The sequence below is a fragment of the Corvus kubaryi genome, unplaced genomic scaffold (assembly GCF_017639235.1).
Source record: "Corvus kubaryi isolate FWS band 111438036 unplaced genomic scaffold, C.kubaryi_AGA036_p1.0 split1-37296, whole genome shotgun sequence".
Lineage (NCBI taxonomy): Eukaryota > Metazoa > Chordata > Aves > Passeriformes > Corvidae > Corvus > Corvus kubaryi.
In genome coordinates, this window is record NW_024582075.1 from 19,359,808 (window position 1) to 19,382,568 (window position 22,761).

General features: G+C 39.7%; 1 protein-coding gene across 7 annotated transcripts in view; it reads left to right on the forward strand.

The window, feature by feature from the left end:
• Window positions 1–22,761, forward strand: part of ARHGEF28 (Rho guanine nucleotide exchange factor 28) — a 118,197-nt gene that overhangs the window by 20,516 nt on the left and 74,920 nt on the right. For 5 of the 7 annotated variants that reach the window (XM_042012855.1, XM_042012859.1, XM_042012857.1 and 2 more), the window contains exons 4-10: window positions 663–807; window positions 2,555–2,839; window positions 12,081–12,264; window positions 13,544–13,724; window positions 16,958–17,030; window positions 20,890–20,936; window positions 22,494–22,554. In XM_042012855.1, coding sequence (XP_041868789.1) covers window positions 663–807; window positions 2,555–2,839; window positions 12,081–12,264; window positions 13,544–13,724; window positions 16,958–17,030; window positions 20,890–20,936; window positions 22,494–22,554 — 976 coding nt within the window. The remainder of the gene's footprint in view (window positions 1–662; window positions 808–2,554; window positions 2,840–12,080; window positions 12,265–13,543; window positions 13,725–16,957; window positions 17,031–20,889; window positions 20,937–22,493; window positions 22,555–22,761) is intronic. The other 2 variants (XM_042012860.1, XM_042012858.1) reach the window with 2 other exon arrangements.

Sequence of the window (22,761 nt, forward strand, 5' to 3'; positions counted from 1 at the left end):
ACAACTGTGGCAGTCAGGAACTGTGGTGTAGCACACTGTCCTCCTCCTCAAGGAAATGCAGCTTGATCTAAATTTCCGCCCTCAGACTTGTCAGACATTTGTTATTGTTTGCTGCTTCTTAGATCCCTTTCCTGTTCTTTTTTGAAGCTATTGTATGACAGGTTTTTCTTGGCTGGTTGCTTTCTATTTACTATAAAGAAACCCAAAGACAGATATCTGGGAACTAGTGTTCTTTGAAACCATTTGTAGAATTGCATTGGTGCTTCTTTTTGAAAACTAAGTCTAAGATAATTTAAATCACTTCTGAATTCTTATTTTTTAAAATAGAACTTGCTTTTGTAAACAGCAAAATATTTGAGTTCAGGTTATTCTGATCAATTTTAAATAAAAAGTCAGTTACATTTGCGTGGGGTAGGATGAAAGGAATTGCTTGAAAGATATTGTTTAAAAGACTTTTTAAAATCAGCTTTGCTTTTGCAGGCATAAAAACTGTTATTTTCTAAGTGGAAGTGGAAAACTGAAGGTTTGTTGTATCACACTATCTCTGTATAGTAGAGTTATAATAAAGGTTATAATAAACTTGGACGTGAATTACACATTAGTGGGTTTGTGGAGGATGGGAAATTTACTAAATGTTTCTGAATGCGCTTTAATTTTTTCAGGGACAGGTGACTATACATGCAAAATTTGACAAAGACATTTACCTCCCAGAGGATGCTGAGTTTTACTTTGTTTATGATGGGTCCCTGAAGAGACACATGTTTGCTGAGAGAGCTGGTGACAACACTCTTCAGTCCATAGTTCCAGGTGAGCCTTAATTCCTGTTTATATTTTTCCACTCTTTGTTCTACCCCAGCCCCATTTCAAAGCTGGGTATAACTGGACAGCTTGGAATAACTGTTTTGTGCCTCTCTAATGGAGAAAATGCAGGGATTTAAATGATGGCCTTTAGTTTCCAGGCTGAGTTTGGCTGAGCGTAGGCGATCCTGCCTTCTGTAGCAATCTGTGCCAACACAGTATTGGATGTAGACAGCTTTACCTGACTTGTACCATTGGGTGTGCATTAAGTTCAGTCTTCAGGGATGGCATAATTTTTAATGTGAGTTGATTCTATGCCACAACTGTTTGCTTCTGGTCAACCTAACACCTGCAAAAGTCCTGGTTTTTTTGAGCCTGCCCTTGGTGCAGCTGATGCCTGGCCTGCAAGGCCCTCCTGCTTGTGATGCTCGGAGCTCTGCTGGAGCTGCACATGGTATGGAGATGTCTGGGAGACAGTTCCAGGGTGCGTCACTGCAAACAGGGGGACATATGTGCTGCCTCCCAGCTGGCTCCCTGCCTTGGGCTTGTCTCCCTCTTGGATGTAACTTAAACCCTACTTGTCACCTTTATTGTGTGCTTTGTGACCTTTCCATTTGTGTGAATAGGAGGCTATAGACGTGAGGTACCTGTGCAATAGGATCTCCTTGTTTTCTCTTGTGTTCTAAAGGGGATTTAGAGTCTGAAAATAAGGGTAGAGTGTAAAAAAGGAAAGTTCACTGCAGTTAGATAGTGGCTCCTTTGAACCCGTAAATGCTAAATGATTGTCATGAATTACAACTGGAGAAAATGCAATGCTAGGTTTGTTCCAAGTTGGTTTTAATTTTTTTTTTAAGATCTCAGCATATTCTGTGATACTGTTAAATGGTTGCTTCTGGGCTAGGAACCAAAACAGAAGGCTATGGGCAACACTTAATCATGACAGAAGCCCTGAACAGATGAAAATACAATGTGAGGCTAAACTATATCCCTGCTGATGTTAGTGTTATTTTATGGTAGCCAAATTAAACATAAGGGAATACAGAGCACTTTGAAAACAGCTATTGTTGTGGTAAATACATCCTTCCTTCTGTAGTTACTAGAATGCACACGTACTTGTAGCTCTTCAGAGTATGTAGAAAAATTTAAATTTGTGCCCCATGGTTAACTCTCCAGTGAGAGGTACAGCTTGCACCTCTTTTAGATGTATGACATCTACCCTCCCTTAGATGTCAAAGGAGTAGGAGGGAAAGACAAAGTGCTGAAAAGGTTAAAGAGGCAAACTCCTTTGGACTTTGAGGGTCCCAGCTGTAAGTTACAGAGTTGATACAGCACTTAATCAAGTTTGCCAAGAGCCTGAAGTGTATTTTGCTTAAAAGCCTTTGGCCTGGGTAAATACAAAATTGGTTTTAATAAAGAGGTATTACTCAGAATTCAGGAACATCTAATTTTTCTTAATGCTTACCCAAGAATCCTCAATTCTTTCCACTGTGGTTGAAGAACCCTCACCTAAAAAGACTGGTTCTAGAATTAATTAACTTGGTATAATTGGGAGAACTATCAGTCCAATAGTCTAATCCAAGTTCATCAATAGAAATAGTTGGTGGATGTCCTATGATAAATAAGTGTAATGAAAGGGAAGAATAAAATAATTCTGAATGAGCAACCACAGGTCTTAGAGGTGGACAAGAATTAAAAATAACTAGTGTATTTTTTGAACATAGATGATGTTAGTGATTAATTTACTGTATAATTACAGGCCATGGATACCAAGAAGCAGTTTCTGTGTTAATGTACATGGTGGGTTTCTCACCTGTGGTCCTTGGCAGCTGTCCTATCACTTACAGAGAGAATCTGTCATGCAAGTTGTCTCACTTTCTGGTCGACCACGCAGAATGTGTCACCACCAGTAGTCACAAGCTGTTGCTGGATAAGTTTGGGCTAAGGATGAAAGATCTGCAGTCACTGGATAATGACTTGATGATGGCCGTTGCTTATGAAAAGTTGCCTTCAACCTGGAACATCCTTGGAAGCTGCCCAGAAGGTGGTAGAATTTTATTTGAAGTTAGAAAACTTTTAACAGTGGTTTAGTACACAGTTCAGAGCACAGTATCTCACTGTTTTATCCAGTTTCTCAATTCTTGTGCTTTATTTTGTGGTTAATATGAAAAATTGTTCAAGTGTGAGAGGGGTAATCAGAGATTTGGTTTGTGCCCTGAGAGTTAAAAGGGATAATGCTGGTTATTGTAACTCTGTCTCCCTAGAAGGTTTTTCTGCCTTGACTCACTGTGAATGCAGCTCTTCATCTGTAAATAGAGTTGTCTGTTTAAAAAAAGCAAGAACTGTAGCATGAAGCTTTGCAGCCATGATTCTAACCAAGTGAGATATTTTATCTCCAGAGAAAAAGGTGGTAGTCAAGAATATGTTACTGTAGGCATTCTGATGTGCAGAGTAAATATAATTTTTGTGACTGTTCTGTCAGTGTTTATCCTTTTTTTATGACTGTGGTCATTCTTTGTGGAAAATATCATTAAACAAATTTCTTTGTGGCTTTTTTTAGTTGTAGAGGAAGTGGAATGAAGATATATGTGAAACTTTACATTAGGGTATGCTACTGAAAATCGTCATAACAAAATCAGGTGATATTTTCCCAGTTTCAGGTTTCATTGCAAACAAAAAACTTAGGGTTTGGCAAAGAGTATATTTTTTTTGCAGAGTCAGCTGCTTTATAGCTGAGGGTAGAAACTGTGTTATACTTGACGGCTTCACATGTTTTTCATTCAAAATTTGGTAGTTTTGGCCGTTTTCCTTTTAGTACTTTAAATTGCTAAAAACCAGAAGACAGGCAGTTTCCATGTGGGCCAAACTGAAAGAGATTCATGCAAGCTTTTGGGAAATAAAAACGCATCACTTAAGCCCATTTCTTTGGGTAAGGGCTTTTTTCATGTCTTAAATCTTTCTAATTCTTAGTGACAGATAACTTAAAATTTGAATAATGTTTTTTATCTGTCTGTTGTAAACAACCCCTTTAACAGATGTTAAAACAAATACCAAGTCTCATTCAAATACTGGCTAGACAGGAGAGGAAAAAAAAAATCCCATTACTTGTTTCATTTTGATATTTAGTAAATATTTGTTCACGTTACTCAACTTCTGGGAAAACTGTTGGATTTTAGCAATGGGGAACTTGTATCAAAGCCTGAAGAAATCAGCTGTAGTTTTGTTCACTGGCTTATCTAAGCTTTTCACCAGCTGAAACCCAACCCAGAAGCATCAGCAGGATGTCAGTGGTACTGGGAGATGCCTGGGCTAGCCAGCTGGGTACCTGCTTGCTTGAAACATGGGGAAAGGTTATCCTGGGTGTATTGAGGGTCCAGAGAGTCAGAGATCATCTCAGCCAATATCAGAGTAAGCTCTGCCAGGACAACTGCTATCCACAGAGCAAAATTCTTTAATTTTTAGTTGTGCTAATAGTTAATTTTCAGGTATACTGCAACATTTATATGGAAAAAGGGTATGTTGCCCTTGCAAGACTTTTATAGATCTTGTATTTTTGGTTCTATGTATTTTTCATATATTTTTCACTTTTCAGATTAAAATACTATACATAAACAAAATTTCAACGCAGCAGAAAAGCTGAGATGTGTGCCACCATTGCCATACAGAGTCTCTGAACATTTGAAGTGTTAGACAAGCATGTCTTCAGCATACTGGGGCTCCCTCATGGGCACTGTTGCACCTGTGGGAGTGACATCTCCCTTTGTACAACAGATGCTGCTCTTAAGTGAAGCCAGGGTCTTTTGCCTTGTTTCTGAATAAACAAAACGAATTCCTGGGGCCTGGTAGCAATGCTCATTTACAGTGGGATCTGTCAGTGCCCTCCTGCTTGGGCAGTGCTTGGAGCCACCCTCGATGAATGGGGGGCTCCTGAAAGCTTTCTGGACAGCTTTTCCTTCAGCCCAAGGGAGGTTAGTCCTTCCCTTTGTCTCTGTCTGAGGTCCAGGCTTGGGCTGGGCCTGGTATCTATTTTGCTCTCCTCTAGGTAGTTTGTATAATTTTTCTTTAACTTCTGTATCCTTTCTCTCTCCTTTCTGAAAGTATAGTTTTGATCCTCTCTCCTGACTATGAGAAGCACTGATTAGAATTGCTTCCTTGTGCTGTCTCCATCACTGTGTTTTTGTCCCCAAAGCCAAGAAAGCCAAAACTGAGGGTTGTCTGTGGCTGAGGGAGCCCTGTGGATGCAGGGGAGGGAGAGGGAGGGAGAAGGGGGAGGACTGAGATGGGAGAGCCTCAGATCTCTCAGCTCATAAGTCTTCATCAACGCTCAATCATCTTCAACCATGAGGCGATTAAGTGTTGTCCCTGTACTCTTCTACATGGTCTAAAAGATCAAAATTGGTGAGAAACAGAATGTAGATGTTTATGAGTGCTTAGAAAGAGAATGAGAACTTTTTTCCCTACTTGCTGTCCCTACAACTCCTTGTATCAAAGGTCAGAGGTGTCTTGACACTTGACATTGTCAGGATGTTCTTTTTAATATAAATCTTGCAAAAGATGGGTGCTGTTGTCCATCACTACTTAGAATGTTATGCTTGTGCAATTCTGTCAGTTTTAGAGCTGCTGGGCTATTTTTATTGGAAAAAAGCACTTTTGAGTGACATGTTGCTGGAAAAAATTATTGCACCATCTGGTGGTTTTTGACCTCATTCATTTTTATGCGGATTTAGACACGTAAGGTTGATGGAAAGATAGAAGAATGCTTTATTCATAGAAATTTTGGTATTTAGGGTAATGTATAAGAAGGATTGGGTAAAGAGGGCCAAGAGATTGTCTAGGGAGCATTGCAAATAATTCAGGAATTTAGTGTAGCCTCACAGGTCAGGAGTTATTGGCTGCATTATAGAAAGTTCAACAAAAGAAGCAAGAAAGCATGAACCTTTCGGTAATGCTCACTTGTAATAGATGCGAGCTGCTCACTCTCATAGAGTGGTCAGGTGTTGAGATCAGCAGCTTGCTGCTAGAGAAAACTAGGGACTCAACAAAGGTGCTATGCTTAGACATTTATTTGTTGGTGGGTTTCAGGAAAGGGGAAGGAGGGGTGGGGAGGAAGGAGAGGGAGAAGCTGATTTTCTTGTTTATTGCACCTTGATAAAGAATATTTTCCTTCTGAACTGGATTATTCAATCTGTGGAGAGAATCAGTATTAAATAATAAGCTAAATAAATTGTTAGTGCTGCCAAAAAAAGAGAAGAGAATCTCTGTGGAAAGATTCCACAGTTTTTTTGTTTACCAAAAAAAGAAAAAAAAAAAGGAAAAGATGCAAAGAAGGGAGGAAAGAAAAACTAAAAAAAAAGAGAAAAAGAGAGAAAGGAGAAATTAATCGGAATGAGAAAAATGCTTCCAAGTAACTCTTTCTTAGCACCATCAGGTTATGGCAGCCTTCCAATACTGGCAGTCCCAAGAACCATGAGACATAGGTTCAGCATCTTCTCCACAAATTTTTATCCTTGACACACTCAGGTTTACATTTCTCAGCTGTCAGAGGGTGAATAGGAGCACAGGAGGACACTTTGCAAGCAGTGCACTTTATTGACAAGAAGCTGAGGGCATCTCAGTTTTTGGTTGTTTTAGGGGCACTGCCAAGTGTGTGAGTTCACATTGTCTGGGATAATTAACTGTGCTGGTAATCGAACAAGAACAGTTGCTGACAGCTTTGCCACTATTAACAATTATTTTCAAGAGGAAGGCTGCTCGTTTAGGTTTTGGCTATTAATAGAAGCAATAACACTTCAGCCTGAATTAAGAAAACTAATTGTGGAAGGGAACAGTGTTTAGTTCCCTTTTGTGAACAAGGAGATTTTCCATTTTATTTCACAAATGCATAGTAATTGTTTTCTAGGGTTAGGTCTTATGGAATGAACTGAGCTACCCAACCTTGCTGCTTTATAGTCTGCCTTTGGGGGATGCTTTTCTATTTTCTGTGGCACTTTTTACTTTATAGCCCTTGCCCTACCATTTTTTTCATAATTTATGTTACTCCTTTCACCTGGTATTACACATATGCCTTCTAAAGTGCACAAGCTCAAACCTGACTGATGCGATGTCAGGGTTTGATGTAAATTAAAGAAAATTCTGTCTTCTCTTCAGTTGGAATTTTAGATTACTTTTTTTCCCCATGGAAGGAAACGGAGAGGAGTGCAAAGTGCCTGTTGTCCTTCACAGAATTAGAAAAAACATTGGGAGCAGTGGATAACTGTGTCTAGGTCGGGTGAGATTTGTGAGGAGAGGTAATTGTATTTTGGTCAGAGAGTTCAGGATGTTAGAGAAACAGATAAATCTTTGCCCCAGCAGGAGTTTGTCCTTTTGGAAGCTGTGTCTGGCAGAGGGAGGAGGATGCTAGCCTGTACATTGTAAAGCAGATGAGTGTCTTCCAGTGCCTGCTGTTGACCCAGAAACCTGCATGGGGCAAGATATTGTCAAACACTCTTCAACCTATGGGTTGCCAGCACGTGTGTGATTCTCATCTCCTGGTCAGTGGTAATAAGAGCAGAGAGAAGGCATTTGAGATCCCTTTGACCATGAAGGGGCTTTTTGGGAAAAGCACGGAGCACTTGGAGATATGCAGAGTGACAGGAGAGCGAGTCCTATGAGAGATAGAGGAGATAAAGTTTCCTATTGAAGGCAGTGTTTAAGTAGTGGAGTTCAGGAGCCACTCTGCTGCTGAAGAGACCAGATGTGGAGCTGTGGTCTGACCCAGACCTTGGTGCTGGGCTGGAGAGCCCTGCTCTTCTGGCTGAAAGGGTGTCCCACCTGGTATTGAGTACTAGGGTGGTGCTCAAAAAACAAGTGTCTTACACCAGATACCTCGAGGGAGTGTTTGGCTGCAGTACGAAAGAATGAGGAATATCCCTCCTGTGAACAGATGCCATCTCCTGTAGTGTTTCGCATCATAGTTGGGGTCACCCTATCAGTAGAGTCAGCTGCAGCTTCACCTGAGGTGTAAGTGTGGCACCATGCACAGCTTTTAATGCATGGGGCTGGTGGATGGGAGCCTTTTCTAACCCTCCTGCTGCTAGAACTGCTGGAGCAGGACACCCTTTGCAATGGACCTTTACCTTCCCTCATGTTCTTTTCTTCTGTAGGATTGATGCCAGCCTCCGGGAATTGGTTCATGTAGGTATGCTCTCAGGTGATCTGTCACATACCTGACTTCATGCATTGCAGCCTTATGCCCCTTCACAAAACCACTAGTGTGGGTTTTTGCAGCAGTGGGGTGCACTGAAGACAGTTTTATAAACAATCTCATACCTAATGGAAAAATGAAAAAATTAGCAGTACTGCGTAAAAGTATGTGGCCAGGAAAAAATTGAATTTGTCAGCCAGTTTTGATGTCTCCCCCTGCTTTTCAAGTCCCAGATCTTGAGGTGTTTAGTCTCCTTCCAGGAAACGAATGAAATTCAGAGCCCAGAAAGGACTTAGTCATTTCTGTAAGAGAGAAATACTTGGTTTTAGTTTATTTTTTTGAATATAGGAAGGGATTCAGGTGCAAGGAAGAACAAAAGGATTTTTTTAATGTTTGAAACAGACTGTTTGGCTCAGCTCTGTGTAACCCAAACAGAATGTTTTGGCTGGAGAACCGGGATGCAATGCAAAACAAAGTCTTGATAGTGCATATAATTTACGGCACCACCTGCCTTGCAGCAGCTATCTGAATCAGCCAGCAGTGTGTCCTTCAAATCGTAGGAACAGTTTGGTTTGTGCATCGATAGGAAATGGCATTTTGTACCATTTAAATTAAATTATATTTTATACCATTTAAATATGAATATGTTGAAGAAGCCTTGTGTTTTCCTTTTTTTCCTTATTTTGTTCCAGCTTGCCACAGAATGCAGTTAAATTATGTTGGGTTTTTTCCACAATATGGGGGGTGTGTGTATGTTTGTTTCTGGATAGTTTTCTTTCTGTTGTGGGTTTTTTTTGTGGTTCCCCCCTCCCTGCCCTTATGCCACATTTGAATTCTTCCCCAAGGGAATGGGAAAATAAAGTGAAAAGTGTAGGAAAATGCCGTTTGTTCTGTCACAGTGAGGAAGTATAAGAGAAGGTGGTAAAAGAAGAGAATTGAAACTAGAAATTGTTCTTAAGGGATGAAATTGCTAACCCCCTGTTGTTTCAGAACGTTCCCATCTTTTAATGTAAATCTTTTCTTTATGGGCAGATCTGTTTAAAAAGCTTATTATCAGTCATCATGTCTTTTTTTTTTTTTTTTTTTTTTTTATATTGCTGATTCTGGAATAGAACAACAGCAGATTTTGGATGTAAATTTTGGTGGAGGTGACCTGGTCCTACCCTCCACTTGGAGCAAGTCTAGCTTGAAAATTGTGTCAGGTTGCTAAGGATCAGATTTTGAACACCTCTGTGGACAGAGAGTTTGTAGCCTCTCTGGGCCACCTGTCCCAGTGCTTCACCATCCTTGTGGTGAAAAAGACAGATCCTTGTATGGAAGAGCATACTTACCTTTCCATTTATCCTTCTGAGTAGACAGTTCGAATTTCAGATTTTACTATCATGAAGGTATTAGTAATTGCCTTATGTCATCAGGTTCTGTTCAGTCCGGGGCAAGCCATGTGGGATTAGTAAGAAGGCAGTACCCCAGCAAACGCATCCTCTAGAGAGGTGAAGGAGAGGGAGGAATGTGAGTGCTGTTTCTGATTAAGTGCATCAGGGCTGAAACCAGACAGTCAACCTGCTGGGTGGTTCAGCTACCATGTGCATTGAAGCTGACCATGAACAAATTTAGCATAAGGTTAGATGAAGGTTGTTAGGTTAGGCAGATAAAGATCGGTTACTAGAATATTTGTGGTGAGATAGTAGAAGTTATTGTTTTAGATGGTGGTTTCAGAAGACAAAGATTAATTACTGTTATTTTTAAAAATAGGTTTTTTTGTAGCAGACCTATAACGAACTGCATTGTTTGTAAGATTTGGCTGCCAGAAGAGTAATTTTATTTGCTGCAGTGTCAGAGCAGAGAGAAGGCTATTCCACATCAGGGAAAGCTTCCTAAGGGCTCCCTATTAGGACTTCCCTGAGTGGGAAAGTCCTAATCTTATCATCCTCAGAGCAAGCTTATCTGGCTTTTTTTTGGCATTGTTGCAGTATACATTGAAACCCCATGGCCGCAGGCCAATGTTCAGAGCAAAGTTTGCCTTTTTGTTTCAATGCTTTTAGTCTGAGGATTGGGGTTGCATCTACTTGGATGTTTAGTGTGTTTAATATTGATTGATGTATTTGCATGTGTTTTAATTAGATTAATTTGTCTGCTGTCTCATTACTAACACTGTATATAGAAAAAATGTTCTAGCTGGAAGCATCTGAAGAACATAACTTGATGTCTAAAGTGAGACTTCAGCAGAATTTCAGTATTCCAGATCAAGGAGCAAGTCTGAAAACTTTTTTTTTTTTCCCTGTGAATGCATAATGTTGGTTCAGGGTCTACATTTTGGACCATATAATTTCCTGGGTATTTAAACTTGAACTCCCTGGTGTACATATAAACACTTAAGACAAGGTGCTCTGCTGGGGTCCAGACTGGTGGCACAGCCTTGAGTCTGCTGAAGTCCTTGTGTGGGAGACTCTGTGAGGTACAGAAATAGCACTGAGGCCAGTGCTATCTATGCAAAGTGTAGATGATGTTATCAATCTCTATTCAGAAATATAGCTAGGGAGAGGGAAGATACTGGCACACATTTTCATACTGTGTCTGAATTGCTAGGTCATTCTCCGAGCAAGTGAGAGATCTGGGCTTTGAGAATTGTTTTTCACTTCTGATGACAGTATAATGAGAAAGGCATCCACGTCTAAACAGCTGAGACTTGTCCTAGATGATTGTTGCATTGTAGTCAGTCTACTGTTTTCTTGGTCTTCTGCCCTGCAGCCCCTGGTTTTCCCTCTGTACCATGCCCTATTTTCAATTACTCTGCAATGGAGTGAACAGCATATGCTTCCACCAGATGAGTGTTCGGAGGAAATTTTAAGCTGCGTGTGTCCAAATCCCATCTGGCTGAGAGGGAAATTGTACTGAGGTCTCTCAGATTTTGGGAAGCCTTAACCTTTGTTATTTAAATGTTCCTTCATAGAAGAAGGTCTCATATCCAAGCAGACCAAGGTGCTTGATGAGAAGTGCTTGATTGGGCTTTGAAACTGAGAGTTTCAGTCAGATCTTCTGGGCTGAGTTGTTCAAGGCCAGGTTAGATGGTGCTTTGAGAAACCTCCTATAGTGGAAGCTGTCCCTGTCCATGGCAGGGTCTTTGTACTAGATGGTCTTTGAAGTTTCCTTCTGACCCAAGCCTTTCTGTGGGTCCATGTTGCTTATGATTCCATGTAGCAAAGCGTCTGCAAATACTTGAGTAGGATTCAGCAGATGTAAAAGTTGCATGTACTTAAAGACTTTGAAACATACATGCTGTCTTGTTCCATGGATGTCTAAACACTATAGTTCGTATTAATATTGGTAACTAAAATGTAGAAATGATCATTGTTTCCAAAGACTGAAATTAGAAACACTTTGTAGACCTTGGAGGAAAAGACCCCATAATTTATTACTTTTCTCTGTGGCCCTGGATCCTACAGCAGATCCTGTGCCCAGATGGACATATATTTGCCTAGAATCTGAAATGGGAAGATCAAGAAAAAGTTTTAAAGACTGATACCTGGGAAGAAAATTGTTGCATAGGCAGGTTAATGCACCAGGCCACATGTTGGCTAGCCACAAATAAGATGAAATTTGAACATGAATTAAAAAAAAAATAATGATGTGACATTTTATATGTTCTAGAAATACTTAGGTACATATTATTTAAATGTTTAGTGACATTCAGGTTTCAATAATTCTCCCTGCATCTTGTTAATGTGTCTACTTCTGTTAGAACTGCAATGAAAAATAGTTTTCAGACACTACATTCAGGTTTGCTGGCTATTACAGTGCTAGAATCTGTGGCCTGAAGCTCCATTTTACTCTGATGCTTCAAATTTCTTTCATTTATTGAAGGAAGCATGACCTGGTTTCCTGAGTTTTGGCTGCCTGGAAGTTTTGCTTCCACTTGAAATGGAAAGATAAGAAGTCTGGATGGGTTGCCACCAAATACTCAGATCAAAAACTGTATCACCAGTGGAGATCCTACAGTGATTTTCCCTGTGTAGTGGTAGAGAAAGTTCCTTAAGTTCCTAGCAAGTAAAATGCTGGTGTTTATTACTGATTATTTTGATTTGCTTGCTGTGGTTTTTTTAAGAGTCTGAACAAAAAGAAACTCTTCTCCACCTTGTGATGAGGTTGGGCTTGGTTAAGCTTTCCCAGTTCTTGGCAGCCCAGCCTGGAGGGTCATCAGCGTTGGCATTACCTAATGAGGATGGAGCAACACCGTTAGATTTGGCTTTACAAAATGGGCACTCCAAACTTGTTCAGTTCTTTACAAAGTGAGTATAATGGTTTGCTGTTTCCAGTGAAAATCTCTTGTCATTTAAAGGATGTGGGGAGTACTGTTATTTATCTGGAAAGAGTTGCCTATTTTGTGCTGGTTTCTGCTGCTTTTGCCAGTATTATCATTTTAGGTGGTAAATTTACATTTACAATTAAAGGAAGTTTATTATTTGTGTCCTTCACTACATTTGAAGTCAATTAACAGTCAGTTAAATGATAGAGGACCAGCTGCACCATCAGGTGCCTCTCCCAGTACTGTATCAACTGAATCCCGACACACTAAAACCAAGTAAAGGCATTCCTTAAAAATATATGTAAAGAAATATTTATACATAAACAGAAACATAGGACCTGACTTCCAGAAAACCTCAGCAGACTCTGTGATCCCTCCAAAGCTCAAGTTTGAATGAACAAATAAGGGAGAATCAGCAGCAAAGACACTGCTGCAGTTATGACTCCATTCTGCCCAAGAGCTGCCACACTGACAAATGACTTAAAGGACAAGTGCTTTCTGGCACCTTTCAGCTGTCTGGAGCCCTGTCTGTGCAGTCCTGAGGAGCTGCCTGGGGTGTGTGTGCATGTCTTGGGATACCAAATGGTAAGCAACAGATACCCATTCTTACTCTTGGCTTTTCTTTGCAAATAGAAATATGCAAGAATTGGGCTACATTTTTATTTTGGTATGTGGCTCTTTCAGTTCTGGCTCCATGCAGCCTGTAGTTTATGTGAGACTTATCTGTACTTCAGCTTGAAAAAAAGTACAACACGGGTACAGTACATTGTGTTATGACTGTCTCATTTGTTTGTTATGTCCAAACAATACTGTATTCCCTTGAGATACTTTCTGTTTTTCACTCTTGTGGGATAACAAATCTGCTAGCTGCCAGTCGTGTCGTACTGCTATATATGGCAACATTGACAGGAAAAGGTACTATTGCTCATTTACAGCAATAAGGAGAAATAGGTATTGTCACAGCTTGCTCATTCCGGCTTCTTTTAGTAGTGAGTAACCATCTAGAGCTAACATTTTTTTTCCCAGTTGATAGCTAGAAGTAGCTATGGGTTCTTAAGGCTGAAAAGAGTCGTTGCTATGTATTTGTTTGCCCAGCTGTGTTTTCAGTGGATGTTTCAGATTTTCTGCCTCTAGTTTTTGCAGTGGGTGCATTGGAGTCCTGACGGATTGTGCTGAAGGCAAGCAGGAAGCTCACTGTGGCTGTGCTTTCATTCTACCTGTGCAGAGAGCTCTGCTTTGACTTAAAGAGTGTGTCATTCCAGCTTCCAGGGCAGTCACTCGCTTGACATTTCAAGAGCAGAGATCAGCGAGGGTGCCTGCCTGCAGTTTGTTCATTCATCAAGAGCTCTGACGCTGACGTTTAGCCACACTGCACAGCACTTGCTGGAGTCAGACATTAAGCTCTTCAGAAAATACTTCTGGGACAGACCTCTTCTTTATCAGGTACCACAGATTTTCTTCACAATTTCCACCTGTAGACTTTTGAGGCTGGATTTGTTTTTCTTGTGTATCCTTTTAATTTAAGCTGCCTGTGTGACTGATCACCAGCATAATTTCATTATTACTATTGTGGACTTCTACTTCATGTAAGAGTAGCACATTGTGTGTCTGAAGCTGGAGCGTAAGAGGTCTTGAGAACTTTGTCGAAGCCTCCTTTGCCTCCCAAGTTGTTTTTTAATCATGATGGACCCTACAGGGAGTATCTTTCCATGAAATCTCTGTGTCTTCAATTGCATTGCCATTGTATTCATTTTTGTACTTTGAAATATTTAATTTACTTCCATTCTTCTGGTAGTGTAGTGCCCTGGAGTCTTTATCAAGAGCCAACCCTGGTCTATTATTTACAGCAGAAATACAGAGTACAGACTTTTTCTACAGAGTTTAGTTTAGTTGGTCTTATTTTAATGTAAAATGTCTGGAACACTGCTGTCATATCCTTAGGACATCTCTTGATTTCAATAAAATAAAGAGAATGCTTGAATGTAGAAGTTCTTTAATAGCAATGCAGATGCTTACCTGTGTTTTTAGATTGAGACCGCACATCATATGTAAAACTAGGGAGCTAAAAGCACACTAAAAGTTGGCTTTTTTTCTGGTCTTGAAATTCAACTTTTCCATTCTTAGCTTTGGGTTTCCTCATTTGTGCACTGATTTTCCTTGCATTACCTTTATTGCATACTGCTTTTTTCTTAACTTAGGAAATTATTTATGTGTTATGTTTAACATAGAAACTTATGATGTGGTGTATTGTATAGTCCGTATGTATAATCTCATGTAATAACATTGTCCAGATTTTGATTTGTTTCAATACAAAAAAGTTACTCTCTGTAGCTTGCAGAATCCCTACAATTTGTGTGTGGCTTTTCCATTGAGACAATAATAAACTCAAAAGGAAAACCAAGACTATAATCAAGAATGCACTGTTATTTATATAACTGGCTTTTTCTTCCACTCACCAAGTCCTTGTTTTTCATTCAGTCTTTGAAATGGAAAAAGAAAGTGTGGCATGTTAGGTATTCTCAAAGACAAAGACTCTTAAAGGCTGCAAAATTCTGCATTTGGTATTTTCTGGAAAAAGCCTACTGCTCTGGATTTGTTGGTTCCCCTTTTGCCATTCCTCTATTTGCAGCAGTCTAGGTTCTGTTGTGAGGACCTTATTCCCCACCTGCTCAGCATGGTGTTGCAGCACTTCTAATAAAGCAGAAATAACCGAAGAGTAATTGGGAAGATAATGTGGTTTATTTAGTTAATTTCTTATACACAAGCTGTTGTGTTTAGACTGTGTATTATGTCCTAAAAGAAAGGTAAAATTCATTTTCTTTCTGTTGCAAACAAGAATTCTGAGCTCTTTAGTGGTATCCAAAGAATTGGGAGGCAATTAGAAATTTTTGGTGGGTATTAGACATTTCACAGTACATAGTCTTTTTAAAATAGAGACAGAACTTACTGCTGTCCTGGAGTATTCATTTCATCTACAGCAGACTTAGGCTGTACATTTGGTGTCTGAGACTGTATAAATGACCACATTGCTATTTCATGCTTGAGTCAGAATGTTATGAACTGAAGAAAGGGAGCTTGTCTCAGTTATGATGGCATGTAGTGTTGGATTTGTGGATTTGTGTGAAATGATTGCCTTAGACAGCAGCACATCTATTCATGCAAGAAAAGCATCGTCTTTCTCAAGTATATTCTTCACTCTCTGCTGTGTCAGTTCTTTCAGTTCCTTTTCTATTCCTTAGAAGCCTAATGAAGAAGTAACGAAAAAGTTAAGACAAGCTGTCAGTAAGCTAAAGTCACTTGTATGGGAGCCATGCCTTAATTAAGCAGTTCAAAAAGTGGAAACCCACAGGTTTCGTGGGCACTTTAGGCAACAGAGATGGGAAAGATACCTGAAATTGCTGAGAAATGTGGACTTGCTTAAATTCTGTGTGACCTCCTTGAGGCAGAGATTGCTGTGTGGTAGTGGTGCCTGTAAGTGGGACGATGTGGTTGGTTCATTGTGCAGTTCCAGTGGAGACCTAGACAGCAGAGAAGGTGATCCACAAGGCTGTCAGTGCTGGAGGCAGCACAGCCAGTGCAGGGCAGAGGTCCTGCGTGAGAGGAAGAGAGATCTGGGGACTGATGGACGCGTTTGAAATGGTGTCAGAGTAATGAAAAAAACAAAAAGGCCAAGCCAGGATAATTATCCAAAATGACTGAGATAGTTTATGATCATTTAAGTAATTTTTTTGCCTGGTGGTGGACAGATTTAATAGTTACCAACTTTCTTTTGACTTTTTCTGCCTGATAGGTGCTAGAGTGGGAAACTGTCTAGCACAGCAAGAGACAAGCAGAGATAAATGCAACTATCCCCACTGAGGTGGGGCTTCATGGCTTTCAAATTAGTTTGGCTGCAGTATTCAGCAGAGCATCACCCCTGGCCTTTTCTTTTGTGTCCAGGTTACCATGTCTTTTCTCTGTTTGCAGCTCTTGGTACATGGCAAATACACAGGCAGCCTTCTAGAGGGAAAGACTAAAAGCTAGCAGAGTTGTAGATGAAAGGACACAAAAGAATCCATTCTTTCTGCCTCCCACTTTGTTTATCATCTCTGAGGGTAATTTCTAAAATAGGAGACTGTATCCCAGCCCCCTCTTCCTTTTGAGCAGGAATGATATAGTCAATGTGTATCTGAACAAGGCTTGGCCAGGGGCCACAGATATGGGGAGTGTCTCCTGGCTTCCAGGCTGGGTTTATCATGTATTTAGTGTTTGGTCTTAGTTTATTCGCTTTGTATTACCTATCCACCAAAATTGCTTGCTTTACAGGGATGCTTTTAATATAAACTAGACTTCGGAACTGAGCTGTTATGCAAAGCTGTTGTGCTGCTTTTCTCATAGAGAAGAAGGTTGTAAGCAGTGAAGTGCAGATGGTAAATCATATCCTTTAGATCTATTGTGTATTGTAAGCAGGAGGTGATTTCTCTCTGTAGTTAAAAATATTTTATTGGTTTCCCTCTTGAGGGATTGCTGTCAGTTTCCTCTGGAAGGTAGCCATTCAAATATTGTGGAATCTCTCTCAGTCATTTTGGTATTGCTTATGACATAAGTGTTTGCTAGTCTTTGACATTGTTCTTGAGTTTTCAGATAAATGTAATGGGCATCAAATACAGTTACTGTCATTTTGATTTTTTTTACAGAGTATTAATTCAAACCAAGTTGAAACAGTGGAAGGCCCAAAAATGCCCTGCAGTACAACACGCTCTGTAGCAGGTACAGTTTTTTATTCCATAATGTTGCAATCTTCAAAAGCTCTAGAAAGTTGGCACAGATTCATACACTTATTTATTCAGGAAGATCATGTTTTATATGGTTTTAGAGGCCTGTTAGAAGAGAACAGTGGAGTATGTAAGTCATACATTACAAGAATTTTGTAAATCATGATACTCCCTAGAGAGCATCGGTTTTCCAATGTTAGACTGAAATTGTTCACAAAATATTACAACATTTATAGTGACTGGAAAAGCCTTAGCTGATTTCATTTTAAGAGCCAGAAAAAAGTCACGTGTTTCCAGGAGAGGGCAGTGTTTAACTGAATGAACTCTCCTGCAAATTCCAGCGACGCCAAATAAGTTAATAAGGATAGGAGCAGAGTAATGATTTGTATGGGTAGTTCTGGGATTCAGCCTAGACTTCTTAATGTGGCAAAATCCTCATTTGTTTCCACCAGACATTAACTGTTTTGGTAAGCAGTTCACCTCTGCAAGGATTGTGGGACTGTGCTTGTGTGTGAGAATGCTCTTTCATTACCAAAATACCTCCCAGTGTACCTCAGAGCAAACATGTCTTAGAGCTGAAGAGAAAATCACAAAAAAAGATCGTTCTTCAGTATCAAAAGTATAAGGCTTGGGGACTTATAGATGGTTCCTAGGAATTAATTAAAAGTTTTCTTCAGTTGTCCATTTGCTTAGTGGCTGGCATTCATTGTATGTTTGGATGAAGCAACAAGCTGAAAACTGAGAGCTCTGTGAGAGGCTCGGTCTTGCTCTTGCTCCAGTGTCTGCTGGAGACAGCCTTACTGAGGGCAGCAGAAATATTAGCACCTGGATGAACTGCGGACAGGACCAGGACCAGACCGAGGGAAAGGATGGGGACTAGTTTGAGAGGTGTCAGCTAGTAACTTTGTGTGAATGGGTAAAATAGGGACACAGTCGTGTATTTAAATGTGTATGCTGCCATTGCTAGTGCTGAAAAAGTAGTTTTATACCCTGTTTCTCTGTCAGTCTTCAGGCAACAAATGTTCTGCCATTAGAAGTTAAATTTGCAGAGAAATAATAAGCACTTGTTAGCAGTTACAAGTTACATATCTGTTATTGTAAGTGAGAATTTATTATATGCGTTTTGTAAATGACTTTGGTGACACAGCATTTACTCTGGGTGTTCACCTGAATGCTGTACTCTGACCAGGGTGATCTTTATGCTGCTTCTTGGCAATATAAAGTGAATGGCCTTCATTGGCAGTGCTATATGTGGGAGTTGCTTCATCAGTGTGACTTGTAGGTGATGATTAGTTTAATACTTTTTGCAAAAAGCAGTTTTAACTTGATCTACTTGCACAAGCAGAAGGCAGAGATCAATGGGTATTCATTTCCTGGAGGGGGAGAGAGAGAAAGTCTCCAGTTCAGGACATCTACTCTCATTTTGGATTCTGATGAGCAGCAAAGATATTTGGCATAGGCATACCTAGCTGTTTGTGTTTTCAGTGGAAGCTATAGACTTTAGTGCCTTTATGCATCAGAGTTACTTTGCACCTGTTTTTTTTTTTTTTTAATTAATTTCAGTTCAACACCTGGAAAAGTATGCCACATTTTGTAAGTATTCAGGACCTACACAAACAGATTGTAGTAAACATACTTGCATGTTTTATCCTCTGAGATACCTACTTGTAGACATGAGAAGTCTGTAACTACTGTTGGTACAGTGTTAGGCAACACGGTTTTTTCATCTTCTTCTATTTCAATATTTAATAGGTTACCATATTTCTGTAAGTCTAGCCACCTAGTCAAAAAAAGAAAAAAAATCACTGAGTGGTGGTGGTTACTGGTGACTAGTAGCTTGTCTTAAACTTTCCATTTGCTGGCATTCGGGAGATCAAAAGAACTTTGTTCGAGATTGAATTAAAATTGTTGCTGCTGGAAGCAAAAATTATATGAAATTATTGTACTTTTTACTACATTCTGAGTTGCATTCACTGAACTCCTTTATAAAGTGTCTGCTAAGGTAAGGACTTTATTTTGGCACATTCATGTCATGAAAGTATCCCCCTCAGATTTTAGAACTGCTGCCATTCCAAGAAGTAGTAACTACTCACTTCTAAAGTCAAGATCAACAGACCTTTAAAACACAGTGCTGTCAGCAGCCCTGAGCTGTTACTGAGAGGAGTTTGCTATAGCAGTGTGTTGCTTCTTGTGAAATGCCATCATGTGAAAGCAGTGGGTCAGCGTAAGGTGATGCTGCTAGCTTAGCAGTGAATCTCCCACAGCAACTTAATTAAATTCAAATATATGGAGTGATAAATTATCCAGACAGGATGCAGAACAAAAGGTGAAATTGGTGGTATTTTGGCTAATTTTATAGTTTGTGCTTTTCTTTTCTCTTTTCTGACCTGAAATTCCATGCTCAGGAGTTGACTGAATACTGTTACCTGGAGGATAAGCCAATTGCTGCTACAGTATATATGGTATAGAGAAAACACGGCTTTTTATTTCTGAGAATTGTGGAACTGAATAATAATAATAATGCCAATTGCATGTCAATACTGTAAAAAAAAAAAAACCTTCTCAAGGAAGCTTTAAAGTTGGTGACTGCATTTGCAGTTACCCAAGAAATAGTCTATTCCTACTAGCTGAAGGATAACATCTGGAATGCTTAGTTTGACAGCAGCAGGGATTTTGTGCTGATTACCCTGTGTTAGAATGCAAGGGGAGATATATATATATATGAGTGCTGCAGGAAGTTAATTAAAGAAGGCGGATTAATTCAAAGTTAATGATCCTGATACTGATAAGCACAGACCCAGTCCTAACTCCTGCCAGTGTCCAGGGGCACTGCCGAGGTCAGGGACAACAGGTTGCAGTGGGCCTATAACTGCATCCCAGAACTTCATGTCTGAGAGACCTGTAGGTCAGGTGGGGTTTTTGTTGCTGAGGATTGCGTGATTTAGGTAACAGGCAGCTGTCTTTGAATTGTTTTTCCCAAGATGTATTGATACAATGCTTTCTTAAAAAACCTTGAGATATACTTTGTTCAATGCCAGTAAACGTCCCTAAACTCCATATACCTCAAGGTATCCTATGCTGACTGAGAAATGAAGAGGGTATCTGAGAACAGATATGAACCTAGAGTTGAAAGGTTCAGTATAAAATGAGACATATTTACCATGATGACTCTATGTAATTTCATTTTCATTTTTTTAAAAACATGTGTGCTAAATTATAATGTTCCTGGAAGCATGAATGATGCTTGTGTTCATTTACATTCCTGTATCCAAATTACTCTTCTTTGCTGTTTCACAGTAGTCTTTCAGGCTGCATTTGGGCAAAACTTAAAAAGTGTGGGAGGTGGTTTTTTTGGTGGTTTTTTTTGCCATTGCTATGTCCTTCTCCACAGCCCTTGGAAGAAAATATAAACCAAAAACCAGCCAACCAAAGAGAAAAAAGAGTGACAGAAGTGAAGTTATTTTTTTTTTTACTACTTGGGTTAAAAATACAAAGTCTAATTTCAGAAAATGCATGAAATCCCTGCAGAAGACAAGCAGAGCTCAGCTGCTCTGTGACGTTGGTGTGAGGCACAGTGCTGGAGCTGTTGATTTTCTGAGCATGTAGGGGTTAATCAGCCCAAACATAACTGTGACAATAACATAGCACTTGTTGTGCATCCAGCTTGCATGCTGCCCACGGGATTGCCGCTGTGGGGAGATGCATGGGCTGCCCATGTCCATTGTTCTGGCTTGCCTGCCTGCTTCTTGTGTCCCCTTTTCTGTTTGAAAGAGGAGAGAGACCAGCAGCAGAAACCAAAGCAGACACAAACTGAATTTTCTTGTTATTAAAGGCAGAAGTCTTTGCTCTTGCAGGTCCTATGAGCTCAGCATCTGGTGACTTGTCCCAGGATGACACGAAGGTACAGATTTCTCCTTCTACAAATAGCTAAGATTTATTTAGGCTGAGAAGCAGCAACCTCTGGATGCCTATCTGAGCACATACCAGAGCTAACAAATAAATTCTAGCCTGCCAGGCAGCATTTCTTGCTATTTCTATCTGGCAGGAATAGTTACGTGTGTAGATGATTATTATTTGAAAGAACCTGTTATGTAGTTGTGGGCTGGAAAGCTGGGTTGCAGAAGCAAGCTCTGCTTTTGGACCAGAAAGCTCTTGTATTTATGGTGAAGCTTAGTGCCTTTAGGGAACTGGCAGCTGCCAGTCTGGGGTCAGCACAACCTGTATAGCATAAGTTTCATCCTTGAGACAGCATGGTTCATTACATCTGAGGAGTCAGTTTCTGAGAGAGACTCTGCGGGTAACTGTGAGTCCTTAACTGGATGTAAATAGGAAAAATGCTTGATGCAAAAAATACTGCAAGTTCCCATTGTCATCTACTTGGAGGTATCTAAACAGCTTTTGGGAGAGACCAAAATATGTGAGAAGTGCCATTACAACTGTATTTCTGTCAGTTGTATTTGATCTCTAGTCTTATATTCTGCTTTTTATTTATATGTATTTGTTTACAAAATGATTGGAAAATGTTTGTCTTGGTATTTTTTGAACACTTTTCAAGTGGGAGCTTGATTATTACCTCAGTGGGTATGCAGCTAAAATAATAATTTAGACTGAGAGAAATAAAATCTGGTCAAACCTGGAAAATCTGGTAAAAGTGATATCAATACCAAGTGACTACTGTTTGTTTTGGGTTCTTTTAATAACATTTGAATGTAGTGGAATATTGCTGAGCTGACACATTAGGTAATTTTTATGAATGTGGTCACCTTTATCGGCTTTTTTTTTGGTTGGTTGCTTGGGATTTTAAAATTTTTAAATTTTTATTACCAGCCACGCAGAAGATTGACCATTTGTTTGGAAGTCACATGTTGCTGTTGTAATCTGTGAAATCTCAGAATTATATCTACAGTATGCACACAATTTGGAGTCTGTGTTGAAAGGGTGTGTTGGAGCAGAATACTGTAGCTCATGAGTCTTGCTGGGGGGAAAAGATTCTGGTCCCATATTGATTGTCTCTTGTTTTGATCTAGTAGAAAGGCTATAATGAATCTATAATGAATGAACTGAACTGTGACATTTCTACAGGTGTGAACAGCTCCGGCATTAGAAGTATTTCAAATCTTAGAAAATATTGCTCTTTTCTCCAGAGCACTGTATATTGGCTAGTCAGAGCACAATTAAACTTTGTAAGAGAAAAACAGGCTGAAGATTGAAGTTTGCATGGGAAGTAAGAGGTAGTTTGGTCTCTTCTTTAATTATAGTTAGAATTTGAGTCCTTAGGATTCATTTGCGTATGGAAGTAGAACGCCATATCAGCTGCATTTATAAAAATGGCTGAAATGAAGTGACTGTTGCTTGATAGTGTTTGAACTGAATTATGAAAGCCTGTAGCACAGATTGCAACTAAGCATAAATACAACAAATTGTCTTCAGAGATATAGCTCAATTTTTCTGTTTCTAGCCTTTCCGAGACTCTGGGGTTCCTTCTAAAGAAAATGAAGATCATGTCTCATTGGATGTAGGTAAGAAAGAATTAAAAATTTTGACTTCCCAAAAGCTACTGATGCATAGTGTGATGTCAGTTAGACACGAGGCAGTTTCTTTAAAAGAGGTGAAGGTAATTGACATTGCAGAGTAACTTGCTGAAAGATCAGCCAGTTGTATCTATGGCAGAGAGGGAACTGTCATAGGTTAGCAAGCATAGTCCCGGAAGGGACGTCCTTGCTAAG